The 21,870-nt window shown below is 38.0% G+C and overlaps 1 protein-coding gene across 3 annotated transcripts in view; it reads left to right on the top strand.

Annotated features, from left to right (window-relative positions):
- The window catches only part of cwf19l2 (CWF19 like cell cycle control factor 2), a 137,794-nt gene that overhangs the window by 28,686 nt on the left and 87,238 nt on the right, over window positions 1-21,870 (top strand). For all 3 annotated transcript variants that reach the window (XM_043691833.1, XM_043691831.1, XM_043691830.1), the window contains exons 3-6: window positions 652-765; window positions 4,837-4,953; window positions 8,110-8,229; window positions 14,042-14,135. In XM_043691833.1, coding sequence (XP_043547768.1) covers window positions 652-765; window positions 4,837-4,953; window positions 8,110-8,229; window positions 14,042-14,135 — 445 coding nt within the window. The remainder of the gene's footprint in view (window positions 1-651; window positions 766-4,836; window positions 4,954-8,109; window positions 8,230-14,041; window positions 14,136-21,870) is intronic.

Here is a 21,870-nt window from a genome sequence, read left to right as displayed (position 1 = left end):
GGCGAAGGATGAGGGGTGACTTGCTAGAGGTTTATAAGATGATCAGAGGAATAGATAGAGTAGACAGTCAGAGACTTTTTCCCCGGGTACAACAGAGTGTTACAAGGGGACATATATTTAAGGTGAAGGGTGGAAGGTATAGGGGGGATGTCGGGGGTAGGTTCTTTACCCAGAGAGTGGTGTGGGCATGGAATGCGCTGCCTGTGGGAGTGGCAGAGTCAGAATTATTGGTGACCTTTAAGCGGCAATTGGATAGGTACATGGATAGGTGCTTAAGCTAGGACAAATGTTCGGCACAACATCGTGGGCCGAAGGGCCTGTTCTGTGCTGTATTGTTCTATGTTCTATACCCATGCAGCTGCCCTGTCTCCCACCATGTTCTGTGATAAATGCTGCTGTGGCATGTTACCACATGCTTTGATTTTCAGTAAATTTTAATCCTATATATTCTGCCACTTACATTCCAAAACATTTTTCATTCACAAATATGAACAAAAACACCTCTTAAGATTTTGATCCTGGCACAGCATTAGATTTGATGGAAGCCTGTTAACGTTTGAAACTGTTTTAATTTGTTTAGAAGCATGATTGACTGGCTGAACACTTAACATCGTTGATGGTTAACTAACAAAGTGGTTATTCTTTAAACAGGAACATTCTGTTAAATTAAAGAAGAAAAAAGAGAAAAAAATGAAGAAAAGCAAAAAAGAAAAGAAAAAGAAAAAACTGAAGGAAAAGTCCAATGAACTCAGTGAAAGTTCTTCTGTATGTATCAACTTAAGATATAAACATGGAGCATCTTATAGTAAATTTTTTAAATGGAAAAGAACACTCAAATGCAACTCGTGAGTAATTGTGAGGGTGTCACTTGTTTTCTGGTTACAACTTTGCCCTGATTGCCAGTATAGACAATTGCAGAGGTGTATTAAAGAGGAAAAAAATGAAATCCCTAAGTGTTGGTTAGATCATATGTGGATTGGATGTCACTGAGCCTTTGAAATACTGTGCCACAGCAATATATGTTGATCTGTGCTTCAGAGTAATACCATTATGCTGCAGCTTTGCATCCTGAGGGTCTGATCCAAAATCAGTGATGTTAAAAATGGAGGCTGAGAGTTTGCAGATATATCTCAGAAATACTAAGCTTTTTTTTATTCTGCCTGGCATAAATTTTGGTTGCTAGAAATAACAAAAACTTGTGTTTCTGGAGCCTTCAACATTGTAAAATGCTGCAGGATGCTTCACAGAAACGTTAGTCATTTCAGGAGATATTAGACCAGGTAACCAAAAGCTTGGTCAAAGAAAAAGAAGTTTTAAGAAATGTCTTTTAAAAAAAAAAAGAAATTTTCTTTGAAAATTGACTGACTAAGCTTAAGGCCTAGAAAACTGACAGTATGGCTTTTGGGTTGGATGGAAGGAAGTGAGGGATACATAAAAGGTTAACATTGGAGAAAAGCAGATTTCTTAGATGGTTGTTTGGCTGGAGGAGGTTACAAAGTGTCACAAAGCTAGTCCCTTTTGCTAAAAGCTGTTCCTTGGCTCAAGGATACTCTGTCCTTGATTTTTTTGAGAGGGGTAGCAAACCAGGCCGAGCTCCAATCAGTCTGGTTTGGTACAGAGATGAAAAGGGTTTTGAGAGGCCTTTTGTTTATATGTAAACAGATGAGACTTCAGGCCAAAGTGGTCATGCTTTGAAAGTGATCTGTATAATGAAAGGGGAGTGGTCAGCTCTCTAGCTGAGCAGTTTAGTTCAGTCCTGAACTGGTGAGGACTTTAACAGTGAGCTGTGTGGAAACTATCTCTCGCGCTCTCTGTCTCGCTCTCTGTCTCGCGCTCTCTGTCTGCCCTTCAACTTCAACCTGTAAGCATGTGTTCCATTTATACCAGGTTTTAAAGGGAGTTTCCTTATTAGGACTGTTGTGTATGTTCGGAACAGCATAATTAAGTCTAGTTTGGATAGACTGAGTTTTGTAGGGGTTCTTTATTCTGTTCTTTGTATTTCATTGCGTAATTTTATGAATAAGTTTTTTTTTGTCTGTTTTGAACCTGGTAGTCAACCTTGCTAACTTAAACCGGCTAATTTTCACTGTACACTTACCGAAACAAATTGCAAAGTTATGGTCTGGGATGCCTGCTTAAGAATGTTTTGAATGGATGTATGTTTGCTCGCTGAGTTGAAAGGTTCATTTCCAGACGTTTCATTACTTTACTAGGTAACATCATCAGTGGGCCTCAAGCAAAGCAATGCTGAAAATTCCTGCTTTCTATTTTTCTGTTTGGGTTTCTTTGGATTGGTGATGTTATTTCCTGTGATGAAGTCACTTCCTGTTCCTTTTCTCAGTGGGTGGTAGATGGGGTCTAATTACATGTGTTTGTTGATAGAGTTCCGGTTGGAATGCCATGCTTCTAGGAATTCTCGTGCGTGTCTTTGTTTGGCTTGTCCTAGAATGGATGTGTTGTCCCAGTCGAATTGGTGTCTTTCCTCAATCCGTATGAGAGGATATTAGTGAGAGAGGGTCATGTCTTTTTGTGGCCAGTTGGTATCCTGGTGGCTAGTTTTCTGCCTGTTTGTCCAATGTAGTGTTTGTTACAGTCCTTGCACGGTATTTTGTAAATGACGATAGTTTTGCTCATTGTCTGTATAGAATCTTTCAAGTTCATTAGCTGCTGTTTTAGTGTGTTGGTGGGTTTGTGGGCTGCCATGATATCAACAAACACATGGAGTTAGAGCCCATCTACCACCCCCTGAGAAAAGGAACAGGAAGTGATTTCACCACAGGAAATAACATCACACAGGAAATGACATCACCAACCCAAAGAAATCCAAACATATAAATAGAAAGCAGCAATTTTCAGCATTGCTTTGCATGAGGCCCACTGAAGATGTTACCTAGTAAGGTAACAAAATGTCTGCAAATGAAACTTTCAGCTCAGCGAGCAAACCTACAACCTGAGCTGCAAATCTTCTCAAAATTCGCGAGTGTTTTGAATGGTCTGGCCTAGTCCATAACAAAAGATTGGCAAAGATGCTGTCATGGATAGATTTACACATGACAGTATGAATTTGAGAATCACTATTTTGGGGCTTGCTTTGAATTTTAAAAAAAGTTATTTAAATGGCGGCATGGGACAACGTCAGGGACCCAGGTCTATTCCAACCTTTGGTGACTGTCTGGTGGAGTTGGCATTTTCTCTCCATGTCTCTGTAGGTTTCCTCCCACAGTCTAAAGTTGTCCAGGTGAGGTGAATTGTCCATGCTAAATATTGGCCCATAGTGTCCAGGGATTTGCAGATTAGTTGTGTTAGCCATGGTAAAAATGCCATGCAGGATTGCGGTGATCTGAGTGGGATACTTTTCGGAGGCTCGATGCAGACTCAGTGGGCAGACTGGCCTCTTTCTATACTGTAGGGATTCTGTGATTCTGAAATATTTTAATATGCATTCAATATTCAAATCCAAAATTTACTTATTGAATAAATATCTGAAGATAATGCTTACATTTGAATATTTAGTACATTTAAGCCATTATCTTATTCTGTCTTAAGTATCAAAAACATCATTTTTAATAATATATTTGCTCATGAAACAAACATCAATGTACACAGAGTCATAGAAACTTGGCCAATATCCGTCTAAACCCTTCCTATTCATATACCCATCCAGATGCCTTTTACATGTTGTAATTGCACCAGTCTCCACCACTTCCTCGCAAGCTCATTCCATACAAGCATTATTCTCTGCATAAAAACATTGCTCCTTAGGACCCTTTTAAATTTCTTCCCCCTCACCCTAAACCTATGCCTTCTATTTCTGGACTCCCCTACCCTAGGGAAAAGACCTTGTCTATTTCCCATATCTATGCCCGTCATGATTTTATAAACTTCTATAACGTCTCCCCTCAGCCTTCTACATGCCAGGGAAAATATTTTTAAACTATTATCAAAAACGACCCATGAAGCAATGCTCTTTGAAAATAATTTTCTGAAATTATTACATTTTAAAATTGACAAAGTGATCTTGAATACATAGTCATTAAGTTATCTTTGTTTGGTGAATTCTAGAGTTTAGAAATTTAAAATAAAGCAACGGGTTAGTAATGCATTGACCTTGTCTATTTCCCATATCTATGCCCGTCATGATTTTATAAACTTCTATAACGTCTCCCCTCAGCCTTCTACATGCCAGGGAAAATATTTTTAAACTATTATCAAAAACGACCCATGAAGCAATGCTCTTTGAAAATAATTTTCTGAAATTATTACATTTTAAAATTGACAAAGTGATCTTGAATACATAGTCATTAAGTTATCTTTGTTTGGTGAATTCTAGAGTTTATGGACTTGTTGGGCCGAAGGGCCTGTTTCCACACTGTAAGTAATCTAATCTAATCTAATCTAATCTAATCTAATCAATGCTCTTTGAAAATAATTTTCTGAAATTATTACATTTTAAAATTGACAAAGTGATCTTGAATACATAGTCATTAAGTTATCTTTGTTTGGTGAATTCTAGAGTTTAGAAATTTAAAGTAAAGCAACGGGTTAGTAATGCATTGAGTATATTGAAAAGGTAAGGATTTTTATTTCTTTGTTGAATAGTCAGGATTGCGGAAGGAAATCAAACGCACTAGTATGTGAAATAATTGATCTTATGTCTTTGTGCATGTAAGGTACTCGTGCAACATTGAATTGATAAAGGTGAAATAGGTTGTTAATAGAAAATGTATAGTCACTATGATGCATATATTAACTGTAAACTAGTATAAAATTATGCTAATTGGATCCTATGAAAGCATTTGCCATTGTCAGTGAATGAATTTTACTTTAATGCTTCAGGATTCAGAGATGGAATGGATTGAAGCTCCTCCCCATTCTGATACTGGCAGCATTAAAAAGCCCTGGAAAATTCAGGAGGAGCAATTAAGTTCTACAAATAAAGCAGACATTGCTCAGGTACGGAAACGTTTTTCAGGACTTCAATGTTATAATATTGAAACAAGTCTAGAAGAGCTATCTAATGTGCTTTCTGGAAGGAAATCTGCTCTGACTTAGAGTAATGCAGTTGTACAGCATGGAAACAGACCCTTGGATCCAAATTGTCTAGATATCCTAAATTAATGTAGTCCTATTTGCCAGCATTTGACCCATATCCCACTTTTTTCCTGGCAGTTCATTCCATATACACACACTACTTCTGTGTGAAAACGTTGCTCCTTAGGTCCCTTTTAAATCTTTCCCCCTCACCTTAAACCTATGCCCTTTAATTTTGGTCCCCGCCTATCCTGTGAAAAATTACGTTGGCTATTCACCCTCTCCATGCTGCTCATGACTTTATACACTTCTACAAGGTCACCCCTGAGCCTCTGATGTATTAGGAAAAATAGACTGAGCCTATCCAGCTTCTTAAAGCTCAAAACCTCCAACCCAGGCAACAACCTTGTAAATCCTTTTTGTACCTTTTCAAGTTTAACAATATCTTTCCTATAGCAAGGAGACCAGAATTGAACACAGTATTCCAAAAGTGGCCGTAGCCCCAATATGCTCTACAGCCACAACATGACATCCCAACTCCTATACTCAATGCACTGATCAATAAGGGCAAGTATACTAAATGCTGCCTTCACTATCCTGTCTACCTATGACTCCACCTTCAAGGCGCTATGAACCTGTACCCCAAGATCTCTTTGTTCGGCCACATTCCCCAGAAACCTCTCGTGTGTAGGTCCTGCCCTAATTTGCCTGACCAAAATATAACATCTGTTATTTATCCAAATTAAACTCCATCTGCCACCCATCGGGCCATCTAATCAAAGTCCCGTTGTAGTCTGAAATAATCTTCACCAATTTTGGTGTCATCTGCAAACCTATTAATCATTCCCCCTTCAGACCAGTGCTATTGGTCATCAATGTTGAAGATAGATCATCAAAGAATTTTGGCAACAGGCCAAAATAGTCTTATAGATTTGAAAATTATTGTTTGGTCAAATTGGTTTGGATTGACCTGCTTCTGCTGACATAACCATTGATTTCAAGAGACTGTGTATTCCATGACATAGGTGATTAATAATTTTATACTGTATTGTACTTGCCGTTTTTGCATATAACTAAATGAAGACAAAAATGACCCATTGTGCTCTTTATAATGTGACCAATCACTTTCCCAAACTTTGCTTAAGATTTGGTTTGGAAAAGGATTTGAATCCTTATGCCGTAGTGCCATGCTAGGCAACAGTTAAGGCACTGACCCTCCTCACTCTTTTCCCTAGTTTGCGGGTGATGCAAAAATAGGCAGGAAGGCAAATGGTGAGGATAGCACAGAGTGTCTATAGACAGATTAAGTTAGTCAGTAATAACTTGACAGAAGGAATACAATGAGGAAAGAGGTAAGGTTATGCACTTTAGCAGGGAGATTAGGAAAGCTGAATATTATTTAAAGGGGGAAAAGCCATAGATGACTGCTGTATGGAGGGATTTGGGAGTCTCAGTGCATTAAGCAAACAAAGTTAACGTAGAAGTTCAGCAGGTAATAGGGCGGCAAATGGAATATTGGCCTTTATTTCAAAGGAAATGGAGTATAAGGATAGGGAAGTTTGCTAAAACTATACAGGACGTTGGTGAAATCGCACCTAGAATACCGTGAACAGTTTTGCTCCCATTATTTAAAAAGGATATACTGGCATTGGATATAGTGAACCTACTCTGGACTATGTTGATCCTGGGTATGAAGTAACTATCTTTTGAACAGAACTTGATTAAGTTGGTTTGTACTTATATTGAAATTTGGAAGAATGAGAGACAACCTTATTGAAAAATAGAAGATTCTTAGAAAACTTGACAATGTAGATGCGACAACGTTTTGTGGAAGAGTTTAGAACCAAAATCTTAAGGTATGGGATCACCCATTTCGACAGAGATGAGAAGAAATTTCTTCCTTTCAGAGTGTTATGAAGATGTGGGTATACTATACCTTTAAGAGAGTAAAAGCTAGTAGTGACAGCACCAAATGTTCTCAATAAGACATAATGTAACGTGCTCCAACTACTGGGGTAACTAGTTGCCTAGAAATGACAAAACAGATTTGAATTAGGCCAATGTGTTTAAATTATACCCTGAAAATACCAAGTTCCACTCAAGTTTAAATTGAGTATATTGACAATCTTAAAAGCCAATAACACAATCCATTGCTTTGGGTATAAAACAGCGGAAAATTGAACAGTTGGGAGGAGAACTGCCACAGACCAACCGCTGTAGACTGCTAGTCAGAACTCTGAGAGGTACTTGTTTAGAGAAGGAATTTGCACAGAGGATAAACCTCAACACTGACCTGGAGAGCCAATCTACCGACGAAGATAAAGGGAAGATTCGACCGTTCGCTGGTTTTAAAATTTGGATTTTTCTGTAAATCTTAATTTGGGTTTTCATCGGACTAATATTATAGAAGGGAAGGTAAAAGATAGGTTAGGTGCAAATAGTTGAGAGTTAATTATTTTCTGTTATACTTTAAGAAATAAAGTTGGTTACTTTTACTTTAAATAGTTCTTGGCCTCTTGAATTTTCACTGATTACCGCGCGGGATAAATCTTTTCTGTGTTGCTGGTTTAAATTAAGCAGGAGCGTTTACCCTGTGTTATAACAGGAGCAGAGTGTAGTCTGTGTCATTTTTGATTGTAGAAGCTATATCATTAAATATGTTCAAGGCTAAGATAAACAGATTTTTAACGTAGAAGGGAATAATCAAGGGTTGAGGGGAAATGTTACAAGAATGGAATTGAGGATTATGAGATCAGCCATGATTTCATTTGAGTAGAGCAAACTCTATAGTTAATAAGTGACTGACTTATGCCTCTCTCACACTCCCCCTCCCCCAAATCATTGATAGGTAACGAATTTTGCTTTTCATTTAAGAAAACTCTGTAATTGGCTGCTTTACTTTACTCTAGTTAACCATATTTTTGTTTGACGTGATTTATATCTGTGCCAGAAATCAATCAATCAAAATCTTTATTATTGCTAACTGAAAAGGGGAGACACAAGGGAACCTGATTTGGCATCCTGCTCTTGTGTTAACTGCATAAATTAAAATATCTTTTTCATGTATTTGTTCTCTAGAGGGAAGAATGGATGATGTTAGACTTCATGTCTTTAAAGACTGTATCCACTGCAGCAATTAGAGCTGAAAAATTGAAGGAAAAAGAAATGGAACATGAGAAGATGCAAGCCATGGAACAGGTAATATGAAAACATGAAAGCACAAAACAACTAATGTGAAATAACATATTTAATTAGTAAGCAATTATAAGATGCAGTATCATACTATTTAATGTATTATTTTGTAGCAGGGTACAACATTTTACATAAGAACCTTCTCAAGATTTTCTTGAGGGCCTTTTTGATTTTCTTTAATTAATGTAGAAACTAATATCCATGGTCATAGAATCAGAGCTTTTACAGCATGGCCAGAGACCATCGAGCCCGTTGTGACTGTTCTCGTCATCTAACATCTATCTTTTGTGATTCCACTTTCAAGCACTTGGCCCCAATGTAATAGAATTTCAAGTGCAACACCCTTCTAGACAGTGAGTTCTGATACCTACCACCAATTGGGAGGTGTTGCAAACTGAGGATGATATCATTTGACTATATTACGAAATGGATAATCTAGCACAAGAGCATTGAACCTTTTTGTTTGGTCACATTTCAATTCTTCGTCCGTGAGCAAGCAAATTTTGTGAAGCTGAGACTTCGGAATTTTAGTTTGCTCTTCTCAAACAAGACAAAATGTACACAAATTTTATCAAGATGCTTTATGGAGAGATCAATTTATTAGCTCACTTTCTTGTTTTAGTTTTGAACTCTGATCTTGAGATATAGTCATGACATCAAGGTGGTAGATGATTTCTAAATCATTTCTAAATTTCTAAATCTAAATGGAAGAGCAGAAAGGGTGAAATCTGCGGAGACAGAAAGATGAACTTTTGAACATGTTTCAATTTTAGTAATACCAATTTAATATTAATTTATTCAGTATTTTACCGTTTATACAATTTATTCATTAGTTATTCTGTAATTCCAACATTGGGCCAGAATTGGCTACATCATCCATTTTTCTCTATACTTTGGTACAATTGCTAATATTATATACTTCTAAATCTAAATGACTTAGTGCTGCTTAACCAATTGTCCATTGCACATTTGAATCACCAATTATTTATCTAAACCTGCATAACCCAGCATGGTGGCTTTCTGGGGACAGTTACAGAGGAGGAGATGCTGGATGTCTTAAAACTCATAACGGTGGATAAATCCCCAGGACCTGATCGGATGTACCCTAGACCTCTGTTGGAAGCTAGGGAAGTGATTGATGGGCCCCTTGCTGAGATATTTGGATCTTTGATTGTCATACGTGAGGTGTCTAAAGACTGGAGGTTGGCTAACATCATGCCACTATTTAAGAAAGGTGATAAGGAAAAGCCAGGGAATACAGACCGTTGAGTCTGACATCGATGGTGGGCAAGTTATTGGAGGAATCCTAAGGGACAGGATTTATATGTATTTTGAAAGGCAAGGACTGATTAGGTATAGCCAACATGGCTTTTTGAGTGGGAATTCATGTCCCACAAACGTGATTGAGTTTTTTGAAGAAGTGCAGAAGAGGATTGATGAGGGCAGAGCAGCAGATGTAATTGATATGGACTTCTGTAAAGCATTCAAAAAGGTTCCTCAAGGTAGACTGGTCAGCAAGGTTAGATCACATGGAATATGGGGCGAGCCAGCCATTTGGCTACAGAACTGGCTCAAAGGTAGAAGATAGAGTGTGGGGGTGGAGGCTTGTTTTTCAGACTGGAGGCCTGTGACCAGTGGAGTGCCACAAGGTTCGGTGCTGGATCCACTGCTGATCATCATTTATATAAATGATTTGGATGTGAACATAAGAGGTATAGTAAGTAAGTTTGCAGATGACACCAAAATTGGAGGTGTAGTGGACAGTAAAGAAGGTCACCTGTGAGTACAGTGATCTTGATCAGATGGGACACTGGGCTGAGGAATGGCAAATGGCGTTTAATTTAGTTAAATATGAGGTGCTGCATTTTGGAAAGACAAATCAGGGCAGGACTTATACATTGAATGGGAAGGTGCTGTGAAGTGTTGCTGAGCAAAGAAACCTTGGAGCGCAGGTTCATAGTTCCTTGAAAGTGGAGTCTCAGGTAGATAGGATACTGAAGAAGGCATTTGGTATGCTTTCCTTTATTTGTCAAAGCATTGAGTATAAGAGTTGGGAGGTCATGTTGTGGCTGCACAGGACATTGGTTAGGCCACTTTTGGAATATTGCGTGCAATTCTGGTCTCCTTCCTATTGGAAGGATGTTGTGAAACTGGAAAGGGTTCAGAAAAGATTTACAAGGATATTGCCAGGGATGAAGGGTTTGAACTATAGGGCAAGATTGAATAGGCTAGGGCTGTTTTCCCTGGAGCATCAGAAGCTGAGGGGTGATCTTATAGAGGTTTATAAAATCATGAGGGGCATGGATAGGGTAAATAGACAAAATCTTTTCCCTGGGGTGGAGGAGTGCAGAACACAAGGGCATATATTTAAGATGAGAGGGGAAAAAATATAGAAGTGACCTAAGGGGCAACATTTTTACGCAGAGGGTGGTGCATGTATGGAATGAACTGCCAGAGGAATTGGTAGAGGCTGGTACAATTACAGCATTTAAAAAGCATCTGGATGGGTATATGATTAGGAAGGGTTTAGAGGGATATGGGCAAGTGCTGACAAACGAGACTAGCTTGGGATATCTGGTCAGCCTGGATGAGTTGGACCAAAGGGTCTGTTTCCATGCTATACATCTCTATGGCTCTATGTTTTGATGAGATCAGATCAACTCCTCCCCAAAGCACATACTGAGACTCTATTATTCATGGAAAACATAGAAAATAGTAGCAGAAGTAGACCATTTGGCCCGTTGAACCTGCTCTGCCAATTTTCTTCCTAGAACATTGTGCCTATTTTAAGACAGCACTTCTGAATGTTGATAAGGAAAATAATAAGTAAATAGTCACAGGAACTTAAATATTACATGGTATAAACATGTTAAAACAGTTTATGTTAATAAAACAGTGATTTCTTCATCCTTCCCCCAGCATTAGTAAGTTATTTTGCATCTTATATTCAGGTTTGCAAAGGTATGGAGAAGATGAGTTTCTGTCATGCTGAAATCAAAATCAGAGATAATTTAGACACTGAATGCAACAAAAAAAAGAGCATCCAGATATCGTCGAAATGTTGTTTTCAAACCAACCTAAGTAAAACATGACCTAAAGACTGAGATTTTGTAAATGCAGTCCTCACTTAATGAAAATTATGTTACTCCATGCCATGCAGATATCCAAGGCAGTACAAATTGAAGTATTGAACTTATTATATTGCATCCTAGTATATTTTGTTACAATAAAAATTACATTTTGCACTGAGTGATGAATATTTTCTTTCTTTAAGTTGAAACTAACTCTCACTTAAAAATATCCAGCATGAAGTGTACAATAGGACAGCGAAGTATTGCACATACTGGAAATCTGAAATATAATCAGAAAATGCTTCATGTAGTCAATCCAGAAAGCATTTGTGGAAAATTTGCCCATTTACAAACAATCCCTCTCAGATGTTGACTTACCTCAGCCTCCCCAAATTCAGAGATTTTAACACAGCAGAATTCATTGCTGAAGTTGCTTCCTCTCTGCTCCATTTTAGACTGATGAGCTATTGATGCAAGTTCTGCTTGCTGTGGCCGCCGTGGCCAGCCGTACCATCCTGATTCTTATACTCCTAATAGGGGGCTGGCACTTGCGCAGAAGAAGGTGAGGGCATGACTAAGACTTGACTACAATACCCAGAATACATGATGGCTATGAGATGTGAAGCAACTTACCATCACACCTGCTTCTGAAATCACAGGCATTTTCTCTGTGCATTTGCTGCTGAATGCTCCCACTCACTAGTGAGCCTAATGCAGCAGTGAAGCTACCTGAGATTGGACAATCAGTTTCTTGCAGAATTTGTCAATTTGACTTACCTACATTTTCAACATTAGTCTAATAGCCTGATCAAATCTCTTGGTAGGTCACGTGTTGGACAATGTTATAGAATGAGCAGACTGGTGGAAAATGGAATTTAAGGCTGATAAGTGTAAGGTGATGCATTTTGGTTCAAGAGACAGGTGGAGACAATATAGATTTATTCTTCTAGAGTTTTGAAAAATGAGAGGTGATCTCATTTCAATGTACTTTGTAGATTGCAGGGATAGATAGAGTAAGACCATAAGTTATAGGAGCAAAAGTAGCCATTCAGCTCATCAAGTCTCTCCACCATTCAATGGGACCATGCCTGATCTGATAATCCTCAACTCTACTTTCCTGCCTTTTCCCCATAACCCTTAATTCTCTTACTAATTAAAAATCTTTCTATCTCTGTCTTGAATGCACTTAATGACTCAACCTGAGCTGCCTCTGAAATAACGAATTCCACGGAATTACACGACCCTCCGAAGAAGTTCCTCCTTACCTCATGGAAACCTAGAAAATTGGAGCAGGAGTAGGCCATTCAGCCCTTCAAGCCTTTTCTGCCATTCAGTGCAGTCATGACTGATTATTAAACTCTGATTCCTGTTTCCACTTTCCCCTTTGAGTCTTAAAAGATGCTATCCTTTGATCCTAGACTCTCCTATATGGGGAGACAACTTTTCTGCAACTACTCTGTTAAATTCTCTAAGTGTCTTACATGTTTCAATACGATCACCTCTCATTATTCTAAACTGTCAATGAGTAAAGGCCCAACATACTCAACTTCTCATAAGATAGTTCCTCCATCTATGGTGAATCTTTTCTGCACTACCTCCAATGCTTGCATACTTTTCCTTAGACTAGAAGCCCAAACCTGTTCACAGTATTCCAGCAGTGGTCTGACTAGTGCCTTGTGTAGTTTTATTCTCTATTTCTTTTGGAATAAAGACCAGCATTTCATTTCCTTACCAGCTGCTGAACTTGTATGCTAGAGTTTTGGAATTCGTGCCTGAGGCCTTTCAAGTTCCCCTGTTCGGTAGTTTTCTGCAGTGTTTCTCCATTTAAGTAATATTCAGTTCTCCACTCTTCCTGTTGAAGTGCATAACATCACATTTCCCCATATTATATAGCATCAGTCAAATCACTTAACCTGACGTAGATATGATGTTTCTGCTGGTTAAGGTGTCCAGAACCAGGGATCACAATTTTGGAATAAGAGGAATGCCAGTTAGGTCTGAGGTAAGGAGAAATTATATTACTCGGGTCTGTGAAACCTGGAAATTCTGTGCCACATAGTGCTATTGAAACTTATTCTTTGAGTATGTTTAAGGTAGAGATTGATTGATAGATTTCTGATTACCAACGGTGCAAAGGACTTTGGGGTTGGGGAGGGTAAAAGGCAATGAGATATTAAATCAGCTACCATTGAACTGAATGGTCAGTCGGCATGATGGGCTGAACAGTCTACGCTGGTTACTATGTTCTTATGTGAAAGATTTAGGGCTTTGGACAAGTGCAGAGTGCATATGAGGAAAACTTTCTCTTTTACTATAGTGATAATGTGGAACTTGTTACCTGCAAGTGGAGGTGATCAATTGTTTCAAAAGGAATTTAGATATTTACTTGAATGAAACAAATTTGTAGGGCCGTGATGATAAAATGGGGGATGCAATTCACTGAATTGATCTCTGGATTGGGGTTGATGGGCTGAATGGTCCCGTATTGTAATGAATTTGATTCCATTTAAATTCCCTAGTTATCTAAATTTTGTTATAAAAATAGGCTCTGCTAAAATGAAGTGCAAGTTTTAAATCTGTAGCAGGAGGAACTAAAACTACAGCACAGGTTTTCTTCTTTGATGTATTTGAATGCAAATTTTCAAAAATAATTCCCAAATATACTCAATGGGCAATGCAATAGTTATTTTATATACCATAGTTCTAAGTATGTTTGCAATTTCTTTCATTGCTTTCTTCAATTATAGGCTGAGATGCACAAAAGAGAACTGAATCCCTATTGGAAAGATGGAGGTTCTGGCTTGCCATCTGAGGAAAGTGGTTCAGTGCCAGTTCAAAAAGGTAAATGTAAAGTAAAATTCATTTTAGTGTTTTGGTTAATTTTGCTTTTATTTCAATTTCATTTGTTATTTGTCATCACACTTCTTGCTTATTTGAAATTAAAGGTGAATAAATTGTTGCCTTGCTAGTAGTTTCAATGACAGATTCCTTTTCATAACCTGGACTGAAAGTGCATTTTCTATTGAGAATTTATGTTGTCCTCAGATGTCAGATTCTAGCCAGAATGAGCTATTATATGGATTGGTTCAAGACAGAGGTTGGTAAAAACTGCAGCAGTCTTTTGATGTTGGATCAAAACATTTCAATTAACAAAAGTTCAGCTAGTGCTTCCAAATAAACCTATTGGACTACAACCTGACATTGTGTGATTTTTAACTTTGTCCACCCCAGTCCAACACTGGCTTCTCCACATCACAACGTAAGTTAGTTTGTATTTGCTAAGTCTTCAGCCATGCTAAGGGGTTAAAGAAAACTGTAGATTTTAGGAACAGGAGTAAGTCACTCGGAGCTCTGAACCAGCTCTGTCATTCAATATGGTCATGGTTTATTCTCTCTCTCAGTTCCATAGAAAATAGGACCCGTCATGCCAACTTGGAGAATCAGTGTAATCTTGTCTGATTATCAAGCTCTTTACCTTAATTCCACCCTCCCTCCATATCTCTTGATCCCTTCAGCTGCAATAGAATAGAATCCCTACTGTATGGAAACGGGCCATTTGGCCAAATCAGTGCACACCAACTCTCCGAAGAACATCCCTCCTGTCTTATCCCTGCAACCCTGCGTGAACCATGGCCAATCCATCCAACCTGTGCATCCTGGGCACTATCCGCAATTTAGCATAGCAACTCCACCTAACTTCATATCTTTGGACTGTGGGAGGAAACTGACACCGACATGGAGAGAATGTGCAAACTCCACATAGAGAGTCACTCAAGGCTGGAATTGAACCCAGGTCTGCTAACCACTGAGCCACTGTGCTGCTCCTATATCTACCCTCTACAAGACCTGCATCTACCACCTTCTTGAAAGCAGATAAAGTTTTGGCCTTAACTGTTTTCTGTTATGTGAATTCCATAAGCTCGTCACTCTATGTGTGAAGAAATCTTTCCTCATCTCAGTTCTAAAAAGTTGACTCCCTTACTCTTAAGCTATGCCTCGTGGTTCTGGGCTCCTCCAGCATGGTACTTTCTTCCTGCATCTAACTTGTCTAGTCCTGTTAGAATTTTATAGGCTTCTATGAAATCTCCCCCCATTATTCTAAACTCAAGTGAATACAATCCTGACTGATTAAATCTGTCAAATGTCAATCTTGTCAATTTAGGAATCCGTTTAGTAAACATTTAATGCACTCTGTCCAGTTCATGAACATAATTCCTCAAATAAAGAGACCAAAATTATAATATTCTATTCTTCCCATATTCCTGGATGCCTTTCATTTCTAAAACACTTGTCAATCACTTTCTTGAATATTTTCAGATATGACTTTCACAGCCTCCTGTGGTAGATAATTCCACAGGTTCTCACTACCCTTTGAGTGAAGACGTTTTCCTTCATATTAGTCCTAAATGACCAACACCATACCTTGGAAATATGACCGTTGGTTTGAGACATTTCAACCAGGGAAAACATTCTCCCAGCATGTAGTCTCACCAACCCTATTAAAATGTTATATGCTACAATGAGATTTCCACTCATCCTTCTCAATAGAGCTATGTCATCAGCAAGCTTGGAGATGTTGCATCTGATTCTCTCATCCAGGTCATTTATATAAATCATGAAGAGCTGGACCCAACATTGGTCCTTGTGGTAACTCTCTGGTTACTGTCTGCCAACAGGAGAAAGGCCATTTCTTCCCACACTGTTTTGTTTCTGTCACCCAATTCTCAGTCCTCGCCAATATATTACGTCCATAGAGCAGAGAACCAGATTCTTTGGTCCAATCAGTCCATGCCGAACATCTCCCAAACTGAACTGGTCCCACCTGCTTGCTCCTGACCCACATCCTTCCAAACCTTTCCTATTCATATATCTATTCAAATGTCTTTTAAATGTTATAATTGTACCCACATGCATCACTTCCTCAGAAAGTTCTTTCCATACATGAACTGTCCTCGTTTAAAAAGAAATTGCCTCTGTTGTCTTTTTTAAATTTCTCTCCTCTAGCTTTAAAATGTGCCCCCTAGTCTTAAAATCCCCTATCCTAGGGAAAAGCCAACTATCATTAACTCTGTCTATACCTCTCATTATTTTATATACTTCTATCAGGTCGCCTCTCAACCACCTACACGCTAGTAAAAAAAAAAGTCCCAACCTATCCAGCCTTTCTTTATAAGTCAAACCTGTCAAATGTGGAAACATCCTGATAAATCTCTTCTGAACCCTCTCTAGCTTAACAATATCATTCCTATAACAGGGTGAGTGACCAGAACTGGCCACAGTATTCCAGAAGAGGCCTCACCAATGTCCAGTACAACTTCAACATGACTTCACAACTCCTATACTCAAAAGACTGAGCAATGAGGCAAGCATGCTATCAACGCCTTTTTAACCACCCTGTCTACATGTGACACAAACTTCAAAGAATTATGTACCTGCACCCCAGGTCCTTCTGTTCTACAACACTACTCAAGGTCCTACCATTAATTGTATTAGCCCAACCCTTGTTTGTTGTACCTAAATGCAATACCTCTTATTTATCCACATTGAGCTCTAACTGCCATTTTTCAGCCCATTGACCCATTTGATCAATATCCCTTTGTAATCTTAGAAAACCTTCATGGTCTACTATGCCACCAATTTTGGTATCATCTGCAAATTTACTAATCATGCCTTCTATATTCTCATCCAATTCATTTATATGAATGACAAAAAAAAGGACCCAGAATCAATCCCTGGAACACTGCTGGTCGAAGGCCTCCAGTCCAAAAAGCAGCCCTCCGCTATCACACTTTGTCTCCTGCTATTAAACTAATATGCATCCAATTGGCAAGGTCGCTCTGAATCCTATGTGTCCTAACTTTACTAATTAGTCTACCATGCAGAATCTTGTCAAAGGCCTTACTAAAATCCAGATAAACAATGTCTATTGCTCTGCCATCATCAATAACGTACTCAAAAAATTCAATCAAGTTTGTGAGACACAATTATCCTTGCACAAAGCCATGCTGATTATCCTTAATCCATTTTTGCCTCTGAATGTCCATAAAACTTATCTTTTATAATCGCCTCCAACAATTTACCCACAACCAAAGTCACAGGTCTACAGTTCCCTGGTTTCTCTCTACAATCTTTCTTAAGCAAAAGTACAACATTAGCCACCCTCCAGTCATCACTCCACCCCACCTGTAGTTGTAGACGATGCAAATATTTCTGTAAGAGGGTCTCACAATTTCCTTCCTTAATTTCCACAATGTTTTGGGGTACATTAGATCAGGTCCTGGAGGTTTATCCACTTATCTTCTTTAAGACCTCCTGCACTTCCTTTTCTGTTGTTATGAAGGTGTAGAGTACACTACCTTTAAGAAAGTTAAAAGCTAGCAGAACTATTGACAGTACCGAGTGTTCTGACAAGATACAATGTAACCTTTTGGTGCAGTAGCTAGAGTAACTGGTTGCCTGGAGACAAAAACAAATTTGAATTAGGCCAATCAGTTTAAATTATACCCCCCAAAAAAACCAAACTCCAATCAAGTTTGAATTTAGTATATTGACAACATTAAAAACCTTGTTTGATAAAAAGGGAAGATTCAAAACATGTCTGGTTTTGTAATTGGAGTTTTTAGTAAATATTAATGGGGGTTTTATCAAACTAGTATTATAGAAAGGAAAGTAAAAGATAGGTTAGAAGGAGTTGTAAATAGTTGTTAGTTAATCATTCTCTGTTACACTTTTAAAAAATAAATTTAATTTAATAAATTTAAAAATAAGTTAATTTTTACTTTAAATAGTTCTTGGCCTCTCGCATTTTCACAGATTACTGTATGGGATAAATCTTTTCTGTGTTGCTGGTTTAAGTTAAGCGGGGAGGTTTACCTGGTGTTGTAACACTGTCATCTAAACTATTTTTAAAACATCATTGTTTATTTCTCTGCGTTCTCTGGACTCCATTACTTTCTCCATAGGAAAAACGAATGCAAAATATTCATTTAGTACCTCTCCCATCTCCTGGGGTTCAACACAAAGATGACTTCTCTTCTGGTTACTCTCTTGCTCTTAATGTATACGTAGAATCTCTTTGGATTATCCATAACTTTATCTGCCAATGCTATCTCATATCCCCTCTTGAATTATGTCCATTAACGTCTTAAGTCGACATTATTAAAAGCCTTTTGAAAATCAAAATATACCACATTGACTGATTCTCCCTTGACTATTCCATTAGTTACTTCAAAAACCTCCGGTAGATTTGTTAAGCATGATTTGCCTTTCATTAACCTTTGATGGCTTGGTCCAATTCTGTTAATGCTTTCCCAGTGTTCTGTTTTCACAACTTATAACTGACTCTAGCATTTTCCCTGCTAACTGATGTTAAGCTAACTGCTCTCCAATTATCTGGGTTTTTTTTCCTCTCATTGCTGTTTTAAATAATGGAGTTACATTTGCCACCCTCCAATCTGTAGAACTGCTGCAGAGTTCACACAATTTTGCAAGATGACCATCAATGCATTCAATACTTCCAGAGTAGTTTGTTTTGTGCTGTCTGACGTGGATTATCAGAGCCTGGAGATCTGTCAAACTTTATCCCCAATAATTTTCCTTGTGCCATGTTCTTACTAATACTGATTTTCTTCAATTCTGCCCTGCCTTTGGACCTTTAATTTCCGTACATTTGTGGGAGGCTATTTATGAAGGTAGAATGAAATTATGTGTTTAATTCTTTTGCCATTTATTTATTCATTCCCCTTTATCACATCTGTGGCTTCTGCCTATAATGGACTTATATTTGTCTTTAAGACCATAAGACATAGGAGTTGAAGTAGGCTATTTCCTCTATAACCCTTCATGGTCTTACTGATTAAAAATCTTAGCGAGTTTCAAGAAGATTTGTGAAGATTAAAAATCTTTCTATATCAGACTTGAATGTACTTAATGATCCAACCTCATCAGCCCTTTGCTGGAAAGAAATCCAAATCCACAGATCTGCTATGCTTGCAGGGTTGAAAATCCTGTTCATTACATTATAAGAATATGTGATTGTAGTTGAGGTGATTTACCAGGATGTTACTTGGGGCTGGGGGAATTTAATTATGAAGAGAGAGTGGATAGACTAGGGTTGTCTTCAGTCAAGATTAGAGTGGTGCAGAAAAAGCACAGCAGGTTAGGCAGCATGCAAGAAGCAGGAAAATCAACCTTTTCTTCTAATCTCCAGGATTTGCAGTATCCACCTCCGCCTAGGTTGTTTTCATTAGAGCGGATGAGACTGAGGAGGGAGCATGATTTAAGATGTATAAAATTACAGGGGCATACCTTGTTTGAGACTGAATGAGCGTGGAACTTTTTTTTAGGAAGTATGAGGAGAAAATGGGAATATTCAATTCATTTCTGTCGAGGCGGAAACCCTCAAAACATTTTAAGTAGCATTTTGATGTGCTTAGCATGCAAAGCTACAGGCCTAATGCTGGAGCATGGGATTAGAATAATTCAGGTGCTTATCTTTGGCACAGACTTGATGGCCAACGCCCTTTTCCTCTGCTTTAAACCACAATGACTCTATGACTCTGTCTTAAATGTACAACCCTTTATTCTGACGTTATGCCATCTGGTCATAGACTCATCCACAAGTGGAAATATTCTTTTTGCAACAACCCTATTAATTCCCTTGAGACACTTGTCAGTTTCAATAAGATTGCCTCTCATTCTTCTAAATTCCAATGAGTACAGGCCTAATATACTCCCATAATCTATCTCCATTAGACAGTCCCTCCATCTCTGGTATTGGCCTCCCGAACCTTTTATGGGCTGCCTCCAATGCCAGTGTATCTTCCCTTAGATAAGGGGCCCAAACTTGTTCTTGAGTGACTAGTGCCTTGTATTGTTTTAGCAAAGCATTCCTACCTTTATACTGTATTCCCTTTGAAATAGCTGTCAACTTTCCAGTTGCTTGCATATTACTCACTGAGCTTGAATGCCAGCTTTTTGTGACTCATGGCCGAGTCACAATTTCTTTTGTTCCACAAGTTTCTGCAGTCTTTCTCCATTTAAACAATATTCTCCTCTACTCTTCCAGCCAAAATGCATAGCGTCATATTTCACCACATTATATTCCATCTGCTAAAATGAAAAGTTTCAGCAAAATATTTTTGTCCAGTCACTAAAGCTGTCTATATCTCTCTGCAGACTCATTGTGTCATCGTCACCACATACCTTCCCACCTATTTTGTATCATCCACGAACTTGGCGGTGGTACATTCACTTTTCTCATCCAAGTCTTTACTATATATTGTAAACAATTGTGACCCTAACACTGATCCTTGTGGCACATGACCAGTTACAGGTTTCCACTCTTATTCCAATTCTCTCTTTTATTAGTTAGCCAGTACTCTATCCATGCTAATATGTACTACTTCCAACACCGTGGGCTCTTAAATTAAGCAGCCTAATGTATGGTATCTTATTAAAAACCTTCTGAAAATCCAAATCTATTCCATCCACTTCTTCCATAATGAAATAATAGTCAGTGTTGGTAAGCCATGCTTAACTAACCTGATAGAATACTTTGAAAAGTAGATAAGAGGTTCAAGATGTTTGACATTTAGGTTTTCAAATTTTACATACCTTAATAAATAGTACCAGAACTGAAGGTCGCTGCTTTTGTGAAAGATTACATAGATTGAAACCTTTTCTTAAGAAAATAGTAAACTTAGAACTGAGCTGACAGAAATCTTTAAAGTTCACAATAGATTGAACAGGGCAGATATGGGAAGAATGTTTATGCTTGTGGGTGAATCCGAAACTTCAGCAATAACAATGAGAGAATTGCAAATAAATCCAATAATAAAAACTGAACAATAGTTAGGAAGAGTGTTAAATGTACAACTCCTTATTATGCCCTTTGGTCCTAGACTCACCCACAAGGACATAATAACCATAAAAAATTGTTGAGGCCAATGGCTTACATATTTGTGAATGGCATATGAATGAATACATGTGAGAAAAGGGTTTACAATGATGTCTTGAATAGCTAAGATGAGGTAGACCCGTGAAGTATAAAACCCAGCACAGACTAGTTGAATTAAATAACTTGTATATATGCTTTATATTCTATGTAAACTGTTGCCTTACTAAGATATTTTAAAAAAACAGAATATTCAGTTAATTAATTTTGCTCTTCTTTTATTTCAATTTATATTCTGATAATGGTTTAGGTTTAAGTCTGCATTGGAGTGCAGTTATAACTGAACTTAGACACCTCCAGTTAATTAAGCCTAATGGACTTTCTCTGTTTTGCTTTTTTTCTATACATAAAACATCTGCAGTGCTAGATGTAGCGATATAAATATTTTTATACTGCCTAATTCTAAAGATCTAAATGTGTAAAACTCTGGGATATCCTATTTTGCTGCTGTTCACTATTATTATGCTTAAGTTTGTAATCATTTTACTGGGAAATGTAATATAAAAGTTCTTAATTGTCATGTTTAGTTACTAGAAACACTGAATTGTAGAGACTGTCTTACTATTGGTTAATAGACTGTTTTATGCCCTGAGGCCTGCATTTGGATCCAGCCCACCCAGA

Source organism: Chiloscyllium plagiosum, chromosome 6, assembly GCF_004010195.1.
Source record: "Chiloscyllium plagiosum isolate BGI_BamShark_2017 chromosome 6, ASM401019v2, whole genome shotgun sequence".
NCBI classification, from domain to species: Eukaryota; Metazoa; Chordata; class Chondrichthyes; order Orectolobiformes; family Hemiscylliidae; genus Chiloscyllium; species Chiloscyllium plagiosum.
The sequence above is the reverse complement of the archived record's forward strand: the minus strand, read 5'-3'. Positions and strand labels throughout refer to the sequence as shown.